The sequence below is a fragment of the Ascaphus truei genome, chromosome 3, assembly GCF_040206685.1.
Source record: "Ascaphus truei isolate aAscTru1 chromosome 3, aAscTru1.hap1, whole genome shotgun sequence".
NCBI classification, from domain to species: Eukaryota; Metazoa; Chordata; class Amphibia; order Anura; family Ascaphidae; genus Ascaphus; species Ascaphus truei.
In genome coordinates, this window is record NC_134485.1 from 323,429,921 (window position 1) to 323,446,961 (window position 17,041).

The following is a 17,041-nucleotide window of genomic DNA, read 5'->3' on the forward strand; positions in this document are numbered from 1 at the left end:
CTCTGTCTCCCACTCTCTGTCTCTGTCTCTCCCACTCTCTTTCTGTCTCTGTCTCTCCCACTCTCTTTCTGTCTCTGTCTCTCCCACTCTCTTTCTGTCTCTGTCTCTCCCACTCTCTTTCTGTCTCTCCCACTCTCTTTCTGTCTCTCCCACTCTCTTTCTGTCTCTCCCACTCTCTTTCTGTCTCTCCCACTCTCTTTCTGTCTCTCCCACTCTCTTTCTGTCTCTCCCACTCTCTTTCTGTCTCTCCCACTCTCTCTCTGTCTCTCCCACTCTCTCTCTGTCTCTCCCACTCTCTCTCTGTCTCTCCCACTCTCTCTCTGTCTCTCCCACTCTCTCTCTGTCTCTCCCACTCTCTCTCAGTTTCTCCCACTCTCTCTCTGTCTCTCCCACTCTCTCTCTGTCTCTCCCACTCTCTCTCTGTCTCTCCCACTCTCTCTCTGTCTCTCCCACTCTCTCTCTGTCTCTCCCACTCTCTCTCTGTCTCTCCCACTCTCTCTCTGTCTCTCCCACTCTCTCTCTGTCTCTCCCACTCTCTCTCTGTCTCTCCCACTCTCTCTCTGTCTCTCCCACTCTCTCTCTCTGTCTCTCCCACTCTCTCTCTCTGTCTCTCCCACTCTCTCTCTCTCCCACTCTCTCTCTCTCTCTCCCACTCTCTCTCTCTCTCCCACTCTCTCTCTCCCACTCTCTCTCTCTCTCTCCCCCACACACTCTCGCTCTCTCCCCCACACACTCTCGCTCTCCCCCCCACACACTCTCGCTCTCTCCCCCACACACTCTCGCTCTCTCCCCCACACACTCTCGCTCTCTCCCCCACACACTCTCGCTCTCTCCCCCACACACTCTCACACTATGGATCTGGATATCTTAACTGCCCTATACTACACTGAAATAACCTATACTGCTTACTTCCAGATCTGACTCAAGCTTCACACGGAAGACATCGAACCCCCCCTAACCCAGAAGACAGGTAACGAACACCTCCCCTCCAATGTATAACATTGCGGGAATGAGGGTACCTGGACTTTGAGGGTCTGCGGATCAGGTAAGATCCCAGACGGGATTGCTGATTTAAATATTGTGAAGCGGGGGCATCCAGACACTAGTTAAGGGGTGCAGGAAACTAGTCATCCACATCTGGCTTTTTTTTTCTAGATTTGACATTTATACACACACACACACACACCAAGGAATAATTGTAGTATAATGTAATACAATAAATAAACTAATATCAAAAACGAATGTTCTTACTAGGAATTTATTCAATTTATGGCTTTTTTTAAAATGCGTGGCTGGGGGCGGGACTAGAGGCGGGGTTGGGGGCGGGACTAGGGGCGGGACTAGGTGGCGAGTAGATTTTTTGGTTCGGCGAGTAGATTTTTGGGTGATTTGTCAAGCACTGTATATATATATATATATATATATATATTTATAATCAAGAATGAATAGATGATACCGTTCTGTGGCTAACTAAATGCTTTGTGCGAGCTTTTGAGATACACTGATCTCTTCTTCCGGCGATGTTACTTTGAATAAAGCAGGCAAGGGTTTTACTTCAAAACAGTGTCTCTTGGAATGTTATCTGTGAGAGAGCCTATCCCTCCTCCGTGTGTAGTATGCGATTTATGACTTGAGGTGTTAAATAGTCCCTGAAGGTTATTGATTGTTATTCTTTTTTCCTTTATTATCCTGTACAAATACAATTTTTCATTCTTTAAATATACTTTTTGGTGTGATCATGTTTTTACTGTTTAGACACTTACAGTAGTACTATACACCAGGGGGGCGCAAACTTTTTTCCCTGCGCCCCCCTGACGGCTGTCCCCTCGCTCCCGCGCCCCCCCCAACCCCAACTTACCCGCGCTCCGGCGTAATGACGTCACGTTGCCATAGCAACGTGACGTCACATGACCTCGCAGCGTCATTTTGACGCCGCGTTGCCATGGCGACGCCGGGAGGAAGCCGCCGGAGCCACGGGTAAGTATGGTTTACAGAGGCCCTGCAGCTCCCCCGGCACTTAATTTAAGTGCCTTCGGGAAGCGCGCGGGGCCTCTGTAAACCCCGCGCCCCCCGTCGGCAGTCTCGCGCCCCCCCTGGGGGTCGCGCCCCACAGATTGCGCACCGCTGCTATACACAGTACTAAAGTCATTTAAATGTACTGTATATAAATATCCAATTGACATACTGTACAGTACTGTATACAGTATAAACATCTTGCAAATAAGTTGCATTTACTGTTTAGATACACTTACAATAGCACTGTACTGTACCTAAAGTAATATAAAGATGTAAAGGCATTTAAATATATATAAATATCTGACATACCGTATATATAAATCTTGATATTACATTGTAGAAGGAACATTGAGGCACACGATCCCCTCAATTAACTAGTGCTGCAGAGCTGCGGGGGGTGTTATCCCTTCTCTCTTTTTTTAAAATCCATGTTGAAATAAAGCCGTCTTTATAGCACAGTCCAGCCTTTGCTATTTTTGTTGCGCGGCCGTGCCCGCTGTTTCACTCTCCTCTTCGGCGGTGGTGATTTCTCTTGATATTACATTGCTTTAAGTGCTTAAATAAACTTTCAGTAGTACTATAAATAAAGTACTGATGCCATTTAAATATACTGTATCTAAATATATCTTTGACATACACTATAAAAATCTTTAAAATACGATGCATTTACTGATTACATACACTGCATTTACTGATTACATACACTTACAGTGAGCAAATACACTGTATCTTACTGTACAGTAATTTAATTCTGAACAAGGTTACATAATGACACGCATGCACAGAAATGTGATGACACGCATATGCACTTGCACAAGTGTGCGGAATATACATTTTACATTTGGAAGAAGAGCCGACGTTGTATTTTTGTATTATTCATTTGAACTTTATTATCCTGTACAAATAAACATTTAATTCGGTAAAAATACTTTTTGTTGTGTGTGTTCATATTTTTAATCTTCAAATTACAATTACACACACTTGAAGTACTGTACAGAAATAAAAGACAGGCTGCATTGCAATTAGATTTTTAAGACAACTCGCGATCGCCCACTTGAGTTTCGACGGTATTGCAGACAACGCTAAAATTCAATTTTCTGCACTCGAATAAAACAATAGTAAACTCGCGTAATAACGCGTGAAAATGTCAAGAAATCACGCGCCAAGACCGGGTGTACCAAGGAATTCAACCTGTAAAATGATAGGATAACGGCCGCTGCATCTGTATTAAAAAAAAATACCCAAATACATGTAACCCCTCTTTATTTTACCTCAGATTATATGGCCTATCACTGAAGAGGGAGCCTACTAAAAAGGCCTTACCATGGTCTAATCCCGCCCTGGATCACCCATCAGTTAAGATGGTGGCTCTCATGGTGACAGAAAAACCTTGTGCACTACACAAAAATCGCCGCTGTCAGGTTTTTAATGGACAGTATCAGTAGATATCCCTGCGCTTGTGTCCCCCTTATGGTGAAGATCTCAGCAGCGCCTCCAATATAACCCCTCTTTATTTTACTTCAGATTATATGGTCTATCACTGAGGTGGGAGCCTGAGTCCTAAGGGTTACTGTTTAATTCTTATAGTGTGAGGTACATGTTGTGTGAGACTGTAGTGACTAGACACAACACAGTTGTAATGAATTATAACAAGCTTTATATACTCATATAGCTATAATTTGTGGTGTTACATATCTCATATGAATCATTAAGGTGACTCTTAATCTCAGAATCACTCCATACACATATATATGTAGCTCTGTTTCCCCCACCCCTAAGTGAGATCTGGGGGTAGGCTGTAAATATGATACTGGTGCTGCCATTTACCTGTTTGCTCACAGGAGCCTAAGCCTCTGCCACGGAGACCCTGGGGTATATCACTTACTATGGTGCAGCGCCTCCACCTGTGAGGGATCCCAGCAGAGCGGAAGCAGCACCTAACAGGACACAATCACACAATGAACACATAGCTTTGTAAAAATAGAAAGGTCTTTACTGAACATAGAGATAACAGGTAACCCTGAACACTAGACTCTATAATGACTAGAGCTACAACTGCCCCATGCCTCGCAGGGCCTTCACCCCACACCATGTACCCAAAGACCCAAAAGTCCCACAACCCTTAGGCATGATCAGCTCCGTACTAGATGAGGATATAGTTGGTGCACTTGGTGTATAATGGTATCTGCCGGGTGTGTCTACACCCGGGCTCGCAGACGTGGATATAAGTGGATCCTCTGATCCCGCGACGATTCCGCCTCCACGTGGGATGATGTCCTGTAGGATGCTTCCACCTTGGAAAGCTTCTCTGCAACTGGACAGGGTCTGGTCCCAGACCACAACCTTCAGGGTTGTGCAGCATTCTGGCTGTGTCCCTGAACTAACAAACAACTAAAGGGGCAGGGTCCCTACCTAAGGGCCTGTCCCTGTAGCAACCACGCAGTAGCATGTGAGTAGGGCCTAGCTGGGGCCTAGAGGAGATCTCTGGCCTAGTGCAGAGGCAACTTGCATCCCTGCACATATACACCCTCCCCTGTCTGTGTCCCAGCTCCTACTGACACTCGTTCTCCACTGTCAGCTTTCTGACTCCAGCGCGCAACAATGTATCCCCTTTGCAGCAGGAGAATCTGTAAGCCCTATTGGCTGTAATGCAGCAAGTAATATGGGTGAAAGGGCAGTCCCCAGAGGCTTCTGGGTAATGTAGTTCCTTTAGAGCCTCTACTCTATTGGCGCCGCGTGCGCTATCTGTACCTGTGCAATATGAAATGGCCGCCGGGACTCCACACACTGACTGCGCATGCGCGAACCTCGCACCAACCAGAACATGGCCGCCAGATCGCCTCTGCACATGCGCGACCCTCCGCACATGCGCGGGCACAGAAAAGATGGTGGCGCCCTTCCTCCGACGTCGCGAGCCCCCGGCGACACACTCGCCCCCACAGCAGCACACAAGTAAGGGGGACCAAGGTAGGGTGACCAGATTTTCAATGTGAAACAGAAGAAACCTAGGCGCTAACTGTACAATCAGACCCAGCAATGTGTCCCATTCGAAGATAACAGATAAATAATACCAACAATCGGTGGTAGGTGCCCCTAATGGATAAGGGGGGACCTATAGAGATGTAAATCCCTTCTGCTTCAACCCAAGTAGGGACTATCCAAGACCCTTAGAAACAGAGATAAAACAAGAACAAGGAGGAGCGAGGGGTTAATAAAACAAGTATAAATAAAATTATAGCACATCCACCCCTCCTAAATAAAGGAGGCTGGGAACAGCAATGGGAGGGGGGGGGGGTAGGAGGAACTGGAAATATATAATATAATCCGCTATACTCACACGGCCAAGTGCAAGTACATACAGAACAAGAGGTATCTGTAGTAATCCAGCCCTCCAGTGGCAATCTGAGCAGCAAGATGTGGTGGTTGCTAGCAGAAAATCTTCTCTCAAGTGAATCTTCACTGCGCCATGCTTCCCATTGACTCCCGTGTGGTGTGGTACAAAGATGATGAAGCAAGTGTTTAAATCCTCCTCCCCCCTGCTGTTCCCAGCCTCCTTTATTTAGGAGGGGTGGATGTGCTATAATTTTATTTATACTTGTTTTATTAACCCCTCGCTCCCCCTTGTTCTTGTTTTATCTCTGACCAGATTTTCAAAATGAAAAACCGGGACACATTTATAAATAATTTTTTTAAACAAATTACATCACATGACGCACCCCATTGCTATGACAACGAGACACTGACGTCAGGCGATATAACATGTTGCTATGACAACGTGGCATCACGTGATGCCTCGGCACCATAATGCGTCCCGTTGTCATGTCAACTTGATGCCGCGTGATGTCACGGAGCGGCTCGTTGTTATGGCAATGTGCATTACGTGACGTCGCGCAGCCATGTTGACGGAATTTGGAGGGGAGTATACAGCCAAAGGCAAGACAAATAAATATATAATAAAAAGATCTAAAAAAAATTATCTCCGGGTTAGCCTTCAATAGAAGGTGGCAACCCTGGCTGCAGTGTGTGTTTCTGTATACAGAGGTGGGCCCTGCAGAGTGTGTGTGTGTGTATAGAGTTGGGGACAGCAGTGTGCGCGTGTGTATAGAGGTGGGGGCTGAAGTGTGTTTGTGTGTATAGAGGTGGGGGCTTTGCTTGGGCCCTTCAACTCTTACAGCCAGGGCATTATTGGCCAAGAATGCTCAGTTCGCAGGGGTTGATTACTACTTCAAAAAGGTATTTATTTTCGATTCTTAACATAACACAAATTCTAGTCTCCCCCACTTCCCTCCCTTTCTCGCTCTCTGCTCCCTCACCGTGTATGTGTGTATGTGTATATGTGTGTATGTGTGTATGTGTGTATGTGTGTATGTGTGTATGTGTGTATGTGTGTATGTGTGTATGTGTAATTAAAATTAAAATAATTAACAAATTAAAATTAAATAAATAATTGACATAAATTAAAATTAAATAAAAAAAATGTAGGCATTAATTAAAATTAAGACATTTTAAAAATGTGACATTCCTGACCTTGTATGTATATTACACTTTGCAAAATAGGGTCTCTTGCTCTCCTCGTGGCAGTCAGTGACATCACTGCCATGCAGGGCCGCAGACAGCTTTCCCGGGGCCCAGGACAAATGTTTCCACTGGAGCCCCCTACCCACGTTTCGGCGGCCTTGTGAGAACTCCCACTTCTCATACACATCCTCACTCTCACCCCACCTCACACTCCCCAGTCACCCTTTCCTTCCCCCCTCTCTCTTACACCCCCACCGCATGTATTTTTCTCCCCTCCCCACACTCAACCTCCATCCCCAATATACGTGCACACACAGTGGCATACACACAGACACACAGTGACACACATACACAGTGACAAACACACAGCCCCTCCGCTCCTCATATCTGCCCCTCCTCTCCTCATATCTCCCCCTCCTCACCTCATATCTATCCATCCTCACCTCATATCTCCCCCTTCCCACCTGATATTTCCCCCATCCCTCCTCCTCATCTCACCCTTCCACTCCTCATATCTCCTCCTCCCCTCCTCATATCTCCTCATCTCATATCTCCCCCTCACCGCCTCATAACTCCCCTGCTCCTATCATCCCTTCATATCTCCCCCATCCCTCCTCATATCTCACCCTCATACCTTCCCCTCTCCTCCTCATCTCATATCTCCCCTCTCCTCCTCATCTCATATCTCCCCCTCCCCACCTCATACCTTCCCCACCCCACACCTTCCCCTCCCCACCTCATACCTTCCCCTCCCCACCTCATACCTTCCCCTCCCCACCTCATACCTTCCCCTCCCCACCTCTCCTCATATCTCCTAATCCCTCCTCATACCTTCCCCTCCTCATACCTTCCCTCCTCATATCTCCCCCTCCTCATATCTCCCCCTCCTCATATCTCCAAATATCTCCCCCATCCCTCCTCATACCTTCTTCTCCCCTCCTCATCTCCTAATATCTCCCCCTCCTCATCTCCTAATATCTCCCCCTCCTCATCTCCTAATATCTCCCCCATCCCTATTCATATCTCACCCTCATACCTTCCCCTCTCCTCCTCATCTCATATCTCCCCCTCCCCACCTCATACCTTCCCCACCCCACCTCATACCTTCCCCTCCCCACCTCATACCTTCCCCTCCCCTCCTCTCCTCATATCTCCTAATCCCTCCTCATACCTTCCCCTCCTCATACCTTCCCCTCCTCATATCTCCCCCTCCTCATATCTCCTAATATCTCCCCATCCCTCCTCATAACTTCTTCTCCCCTCCTCATCTCCTAATATCTCCCCCTCCTCATCTCCTAATATCTCCCCCTCCTCATCTCCTAATAGCTCCCCCATCCCAACTCATACATTCCCCTCCCCTCCTCATATCTCCCCCATCCCTCCTCATATATACCCCATCTCTCCTCATATATACCCCATCCCTCCTCATATATACCCCATCCCTCCTCATATATACCTTATCCCTCCTCATACCTTCCCCTCCCCTCCTCATACCTTCCTCTCCTCATACCTGTCCCTCCCCATATCTCCTAATATCTCCCCCATCCCTCCTCATACCTTCCCCTCCCCTCCTCATACCTTCCCCTCCCCTCCTCATACCTTCCCCTCTCCATACCTGCCCCTCCTCATACCTGCCCCATCTCATACCTGCCCCTCCTCATATCTCCCAATATCTCCCCCATCCCTCCTCATACCTTCCTCTCCCCTCCTCATATCTCCCCCTCCTCATCTCCTAATATCTCCCCATCCCTCCTCATATCTCCACCTCAATCCTTTCCCTCCCCTCCTCATCTCATATCTCCCCCTCCTCATACCTCCCACTCCCCACCTCATATCTCCCCCTCCCCATACCTTCCCCTCCTCATACCTCCCAATATCTCTCCCATCCCTCCTCATATCTCCCCCTCCTCATCTCCTAATATCTCCCCCTCTTCGTCTCCTAATATCTCCCCCTCCTCGTCTCCTAATATCTCCCCCTCCTCGTCTCCTAATATTTCCCCCTCCTCGTCTCCTCATATCTCCCCCTCCTCATATCTCCCCATATCTCCCCCCCATCATCTCCTCATATCTCCCCCACCTCATTTCGCCCCCTCCTCATATCTCCCCCTCCTCATATCTCCCCCTCCTCATATCCTCATATCTCCCCCTCCTCATATCTCCCCCTCATCTCCTCATCTCTCCCCCTCCTCATCTCCTCATCTTTCCCCCTCATCTCCTCATATCTCCCCCTCTCCTCATCTCTCCACCTCCTCATATCTCCCCCTCCTCATCCCCTCATATCTCCCCCTCTCCTAATATCTCCACCTCATCTCCTCATATCTCCCCCTCCTCATCCCCTCATATCTCCCCCTCCTCATCTCCTCATATCTCCCCCTCCTCATCTCCTCATATCTCCCCCTCCTCATCTCCTCATATCTCCCCCTCCTCATCTCCTCATATCTCCCCCTCCTCATCTCCTCATATCTCCCCCTCCTCATCTCCTCATATCTCCCCCTCCTCATCTCATCAATAACACACTTCCCAGTCACCCTTTCCTTCCCCCCTCTCTCTTACACCCCCACCGCATGTATTTTTCTCCCCTCCCCACACTCAACCTCCATCCCCAATATACGTGCACACACAGTGGCATACACACAGACACACAGTGACACACATACAGTGACAAACACAGCCACTTACCTACACACACAGCCCCTCCCCTCCTCATACCTCCCCCTCCTCTCCTCATATCTCCCCCTCCTCACCTCATATCTCCCCCTCCTCACCTCATATCTACCCCTTCCCACCTGATATCTCCTAATATCTCCCCCATCCCTCCTCCTCCTCCTCATCTCACCCTTCCACTCCTCATATCTCCTCCTCCCCTCCTCATATCTCCTCATCTCATATCTCCCCCTCACCGCCTCATAACTCCCCTGCTCATATCTCCTCCCCTGCTCCTATCGCCCCCTCATATCTCCCCCATCCCTCCTCATATCTCACCCTCATACCTTCCCCTCTCCTCCTCATCTCATCTCTCCCCCTCCCCACCTCATACCTTCCCCACCCCACCTCATACCTTCCCCTCCCCACCTCATACCTTCCCCTCCTCTCCTCTCCTCATATCTCCTAATCCCTCCTCATACCTTCCCCTCCTCATACCTTCCCCTCCTCATATCTCCCCCATCCCTCCACATACCTTCTTCTCCCCTCCTCATCTCCTAATATCTCACCCTCCTCATCTCATAATAGCTCCCCCATCCCTACTCATACCTTCCCCTCCCCTCCCCTCCTCATATCTCCCCCATCCCTCCTCATATCTCCCCCATCCCTCCTCATATCTACCCCATCCCTCCTCATATCTACCCCATCCCTCCTCATATCTACCCCATCCCTCCTCATATCTACCCCATCTCTCCTCATATATACCCCATCTCTCCTCATATATACCCCATCTCTCCTCATATATACCCCATCTCTCCTCATATATACCCCATCCCTCCTCATATATACCCCATCCCTCCTCATACCTTCCCCTCCCCTCCTCACACCTTCCTCTCCTCATACCTGCCCCTCCCCATATCTCCTAATATCTCCCCATCCCTCCTCATACCTTCCCCTCCCCTCCTCATACCTTCCCCTCCCCTCCTCATACCTTCCCCTCCCCATACCTGCCCCTCCTCATACCTGCCCCTCATACCTGCCCCTCCTCATACCTGCCCCTCCTCATACCTGCCCCTCCTCATACCTGCCCCTCCTCATACCTGCCCCTCCTCATACCTGCCCCTCCTCATCTCCTAATATCTCCCCATCCCTCCTCATACCTTCCCCTCCCCTCCTCATATCTCCTAATATCTCCCCCATCCCTCCTCATATCTCCCCCTCAATCCTTTTCCTCCCCTCCTCATCTCATATCTCCCCCTCCTCTTACCTCCCACTCCCCACCTCATATCTCCCCCTTCCCATACCTTCCCCTCCTCATACCTTCCCCCCTCATACCTCCCAATATCTCCCCCATCCCTCCTCATACCTTCCCCTCCCCTCCTAATATCTCCCCCTTATCATCTCCTCATATCTCCCCCTCCCCACCTCATACCTTCCCCTCCTCATATCTCATCATACCGTCCCCTCCACATATCTCCCCCTCCTCATCTCCTAGTATCTCCCCCTCCTCGTCTCCTAATATCTCCCCCTGCTCGTCTCCTCATATCTCCCCCTCCTCATATCTCCCCCTCCTCATATCTCCCCCTCCTCATATCTCCCCCTCCTCATATCTCCCCCTCCTCATATCTCCCCCTCCTCATATCTCCCCCTCCTCATATCTCCCCCTCCTCATATCTCCCCCTCATCTCATATCTCCCCCTCATCTCATATCTCCCCCTCATCTCATATCTCTCCCCCTCCTCATATCTCCCCCTCTCCTCATATCTCCCCCTCCTCATCTCCTCATATTTCCCCCTCTCCTCATATCTCCCCCTCATCTCCTCATATCTCCCCCTCTCCTCATCTCTCCCCCTCATATCCCCCCCTCTCCTCATATCTCCACCTCCTCGTCTCCTCATATCTCCCCCTCCTCATATCTCCCCCTCCTCATCTCCTCATATCTCCCCCTCCTCATCCCCTCATATCTCCCCTCATATCTCCCCCTCCTCATATCTCCCCCTCCTCATCTCCTCATATCTCCCCCTCCTCATCTCCTCATATCTCCCCCTCCTCATCTCATCATATCTCCCCCTCCTCATCTCCTAATATCACCCCCTCCTCACACCTTCCCCTCCCCTCCTCAAACCTTCTCCTTTTATACCTTCCTCTCCCCATACATTCCCCTCCTCACACCTTCCCCTCCCATTATCTCCCCTTCCCCTCCTCATACCTTCCCCTCCCCTAATGTCTTCCCCTCCCCTCCTCATACCTTCCCCTCCCCTCCTCACACCTTCCCCTCCCCTACTAATATTTCCCCCTCCTCATCTCCTAATGTCTTCCCCTCCCGATACCTTCTCCTCCCCACACCTTCCCCTCCCCACACCTTCCCCTCCTAATATCTCCCCCTCCTCATCTCCTAATGTCTTCCCCTCCCCACACCTCTCCCTCCTCTCCTCCTATGACACACATACAGACAGACAGGACACACACAGAGTCAGACAGACAGACAGACAGACAGGACAGACAGACAACACACACACACAGAAGAAGCTCAGCTCACTACATCTGCCCTCGGTACAAAGCCCCGCCCCCGGCATCCTCTGACCTCCAACCAATCCCCTGCTCCTACTCTAAAGCCACGCCCCTGGCATTCTACAATTGAAAAAAATACTCACTGGCTGCCGCATCCTCCTCACGCCAACGCCACCGCCCCTGCGCACAGCCGCCGACTCGCACACGGGACCAGGGGCAAAACCCGGGACATTTCCGGTACGGACCGGCAACCTGGATAACCCCAAAAAAACGGACTGTCCCGGCAAAAGCGGGATGTCTGGTCACCCTAGACCAGGGGTGACCCTGCTACATATACTTAAAACAAACTATACCAACAGTGCGAACGCTGCACAAACAAATAATAACTTTATCTCTGTCCGGCCTCCCAATCATGGGGTACTGGCCTGTAGATCCTGGTGTGCTAGCACAATCGTTGGAGCTCATAAACTGCGTGTGTTGCAGGCCTGGTGCTTCACAAATATTAAACTGTGATGGCAATATAACTGCAGTTTATATCCTTTGTGGGTTAGCTCACCTACTCCAACCTGGTGTAATTCCTGTGCAGTGTTAGTTGGTGCAACACACAGCAAGAAGGGTGATAGCAGGTCTGGCAAAAAGTTTTCTTTATTGAAGGGACATAAAAAACGGAAGGCTGCAACCTTCTACGCGTTTCGTGCAGTCAAAATGCACTTTATCAAGAAGTGAGTTAACATAGTATACATCACACTATATATAGGACTTACTCATGTGTTTTATGGTTGGTGTGCCCCCCCCCCCCCCCCTTCAGTGGGGTATGTTAATGGGTGTCTTCATAGGTTTATGAGGCAATCCCACAAATATCCCCGTTATTGTGGGTGGTTACACCACATTATCAGTCATTATATATCCACGATTTCACATAGAGCTATTATGCGCATGCGCGAGTATGTAGGACCTTGATGGTTCCTTCTCGCTGGATTTGGGTCTGTTTTTGACAAATTATAATCTGCGCATGCGCGAACAAACGTGGCTAGCTTGAGGCGCATCTCGCGAGATTTGGTCCTCCATTGCCCTGCGGTGCGTGTCACCGAGCAGATGTGTTTAGAGGCGGATTTCTCATGGTGTGAACAGGTAATTAGCCGCTTTTGTATGGCACTTGCACAGCTTTATGATATATTTGCAATCAATATGAGATTACCAATTAGCGATTTTGGCGCCAAATCGGCAGACTGTTCCTATATATAGTGTGATGTATACTATGTTAACTCACTTCTTGATAAAGTGCATTTTGACTGCACGAAACGCGTAGAAGGTTGCAGCCTTCCGTTTTTTATGTCCCTTCAATAAAGAAAACTTTTTGCCAGACCTGCTATCACCCTTCTTGCTGTGCGTTGCACCAACTAACACTGCACTGGATTTCTCCCTATTGGCAACAGCACGCAGACTGAGAGGATCTCTGGTGACAATTATTCGTGAGTACATACCTGGGGCCAGCCCAATGAGGTTAGGGGAGGCTGTCCTTGTGCATCCACCCCTGCCTTCAGGGTAACTGGAGCCCCTTTTTAGGTTTGAAACAGTATTCATGTCCCAGAAATGTACCTCTTACATCATACCTGATGGGATTTCATGCTTGAGCACCACATCACCTTTACTGGTGTAATTCCTGCACAGCTGGGTTCACAAATTTCTCTCTGTAGTAGCCTCTGTCTGCCTGCTTCCCTCTGCACTGTCAGGTACTGGTCTCTGCTGGACCCTGCTGCATGCACTTGTCCAGGGGGGAAACTCTCTCTCTCTCTGCAGTTCCCTCTCTATTAGGGGTCCTGCATAGACTCTGTGCAGGATGAGCCTGCACACCCTCACTCCCTGAGCTCACTTTCCAACTGTTATTCCACTGGCTAAGCACAGTCACATGGTCCAGTGGAATGTAATTCTTAAAGGGGCCATGTCCTGTGCTGATAGCAGACAAAGAGGGTTACATCTATATAAGCCCCCAAATACATATACAAAACCACCCCCCAAATATATATTTAAACGCCCCCCCAAATACATATAAGGAAAAATAACACCCCCAAATACATATAAATACCCCTGCCCAAATACATACAACCCCCCAAATACATATAAAGAAAAACCCACCCCCCAAATACATATAACCCTCCAAATACATATAACCCTCTAAATACATATGTAAAAAAATAAACACCCCACAAATACATTTTTTTTAAAAACCCACCAAATACATATAAAAAAAACACACACCCCCAAATACATATAACCCCCCACCTCCAAATACATAAAAAAATACAGACTTACCTTGGGGTGATTGCAGGCCTCTAGCCAGGCCCAGTGGCTGCGGGGGGACGATCTTCTAGTTGCTGCTTGGCCCCGGTTCTCCCCCGGCTGCGGGCCTTCCTCGCTGACTGTCCCACCCCGAGCTTCTGATGCTGGCATGCACTGGGCCTCTCTCTCATGCCGGTGCGCGCCGGAAGCTGAGCCCTGAGCGCACCAACGTCAGAGAGGCCCGACGCACGCTGGCATCAGAAGCTCGAAGTGGGACAGGCAGTGAGAGAGGCCCACAGCTGGGGGAGAACCGGGGCCCGGTGACGACTAGAGGACCAGCAGCCGCGCCCCACGCAGTCACCGGGCCCACAACACTTGTACTGACTCTCCCCTCCCCCCCCGTCAGTGGCCCTGCTCCCCAAACCACAATACTCCCCACCACAATACCTACACAATATCCCCCACAATAACCCCCACACCACAATACCAACACAACACCCCCCAATACCACAGTATCCCCCAAAACCACTATACCCACACAGTACCCAGCAAACCACAATACACCCCCACACAACAATACCCACATAATACCCCCCTACACCACTATACAACCCACACAATAGATACACCCCCACTACCAATACGCACACAATAATGTACCTTGGGGCCTCTGGTAGCATGCCGGTCCCGTGCGCGGATGCAGAAGTTGGGCTTTCGGCTCGGCCCGGCGTTTAAGGGAGGCCGGCGTGGCCCGGAGGTCTGCGGGGTAGAATAACCCGGCCTGGAAAGACAGACCCAGCACAGCAGCAGCTGGGGAAACTCTGTTTCGGCGGCCCTGGTGTCTGTTGTCAGTTATAGCATGTGTAGGTCAGAGAGAGATCCGCATCCTATGCTTTCTTCCTGTCTCCCGAGTCTCACAGTGCTATCTGAGTGGCACACCCCCGCCCCCATTGCAGATAGCCAGAGCTAGACTATGGTGTGGAAATCACTTCCACAATAGAGCTTTTCACAGAGCTACTTTGTATCTTTTTAGTTGTGACCCCTCTGAATGCCTCCTTTTTATTTCCAGTCCCACTGTAAATGTTACATTTGTTGCCTTAAAGTGTTTGCTCAGGATGCATAATAACTTGAATAAATGAAGCAGCTCGGAAAACAGTGCAGCCTCAGTTACGGTATGTGAAATCATCACACGGCAGTCTTGCATCATGTCCCCTGCCAAAATATACTGCATTAGGCAGTGAGGCATTTAAAGTGAGGTTTTTAAGTGATACAGTTAGACTACAGTTTGACTAGAGGTGACTGGGGACTGCTTTTTTCTGCACACTCTTTAACTCAAGACAACAAACGGTAAGCTATTCAGATCACACTATGATCCCATGCTTGTTAGCCTGCATAGTTTAACCCCCCACCCCTTTACAACTTCTTTCACTGCAGCCTCTCCCAAAACTGCCTGCACAAAACACTGAAACCCTGACTTGACCCTAGCATTGCAATGCAGCAAAACACATGACAAGGTACAGGTTCACCCCTGCTGTTTAGTCTGCACACACTCACTCTGCTCATAACAGCTCCATGCAACACTGCCTACCTCTGGCATCATGAACCTGCTATGTCTTCTAACTTTTTTCTTTCTCCTGGCCTCATGGAGATGTTACTCCCTCTATCCACTACAAACTCCTCCATCCTGGCCCGCACCCAACATCACCATACACCCTGGACTACTCAAAAGCCTTTCATTATCTATGGAATGTTGGTGGAGAACTCTAAAAACCAGCACACCAACCACTGCTCACTCTAATGGAAAACACCACAAATTTACAACTTGTAAACAACTACCCAAATTTCTTCTCATACTATTACTCTCTCTAGCAGGTGATATTGAAACTAACCCAGGTCCTCCCATTTCAGCTCTGCCCCATGCCCCTGAGAATTCCACCTTTAAATTCCAAAAAGGGCTATCTGTCGCCCATATAAACATCCGGAGCCTGCTGCCCAAACTAGACGAACTAAGGGCATGGTGCCTTATGCATAAACCCAAAGCCATCGTTCTTACAGAAACATGGCTATCCTCTAAAACCCCTGATGCAAATATCGCCATTCAGGGATACTCCATTTTTAGGAGAGATAGGTCAAAGAGAGGAGGAGGGGTGTTATTTTATATTGCAGACACCTTACAATTTACACTGCTACATTGCCCACCAAGTCCACCCTCTTTTGAAACTCTAGTTGGCAAAATCTGCCTCCCCTTTTCTAAGCCCATCTTGCTTGCTGGCATCTACCGCCCCCCTAAAGCCCCTCTACAATCCTTGACTGATATCACCCAATTTCTTGCCTCCATTTCCTCTCTGAATGAGAAGAGTGAGCTGCTAGTTCTTGGGGATTTCAACTTCAATTGGCTTGACCCTAAAAACCACAAAATCCAGATACAACTCAAGTCACTTAACCTATCGCAACTCATTTCCCAACCGACACGAATAAACCTGAAGTCGCATAACCATTCCTTGCTAGACTGGATTCTCTCCTCAAACCCCAGCAGAATCCAATCCTCTGGCATCCTTCCTGACATTTTCAGTGACCATGCAATAGTGTACTGTGTAAGGAAAATTAAACCGCCCCATTCAAGCCCCAAAGTTCTCCTCACTAGAACATTTAAAAACTTTAACCCACAACAGTTTCTGGATGACCTTACCAACTGCCCATGGCACAGAATCGATTTAATCCCCGACCCTGACTCTGCGCTCGACTATTTCCAATCCGAGTTCTTAAAACTCTGCGATACCCATGCTCCACTACGCAAAATAAGGGTACGGGGGGCCCACCTTCCATGGGTTACACCTGACCTTATAGCACTCTACCAGTTCAGGGATGCCTTGTGGAAAAGCTACAAAGTAACTGGCACTACCAAGGATCTCAATCACTACAGATGCATGCGGAACATGTGCACAAGGCAAACAAGGCATGCAAAAGCACAATATTACTCTGACAATCTCCTCCAGAATACATCAAACCCAGCTAATTTCTGGAAGGTTATCAACAATATATTCCAGCCTCCTAACCATCAACAACCAAGTAA

At 49.0% G+C, this 17,041-nt stretch overlaps 1 protein-coding gene across 2 annotated transcripts in view; it reads right to left on the reverse strand.

The window, feature by feature from the left end:
* LOC142489815 (tubulin alpha-1A chain-like) overlaps positions 1–14,845 on the reverse strand; it is a 29,369-nt gene extending 14,524 nt beyond the window's left edge. The window contains exons 1-2 of one of the 2 annotated variants that reach the window (XM_075591251.1): positions 14,629–14,845; positions 3,902–3,953 (exon numbers count right to left, since the gene is read on the reverse strand). In XM_075591251.1, the coding sequence (XP_075447366.1) occupies positions 3,902–3,953; positions 14,629–14,648 (72 nt within the window). In that variant the 5' untranslated portion in view covers positions 14,649–14,845. The remainder of the gene's footprint in view (positions 1–3,901; positions 3,954–14,628) is intronic. The other variant, XM_075591254.1, reaches the window with a different exon arrangement.
* Between the last annotated feature and the right edge of the window lie 2,196 nt (positions 14,846–17,041).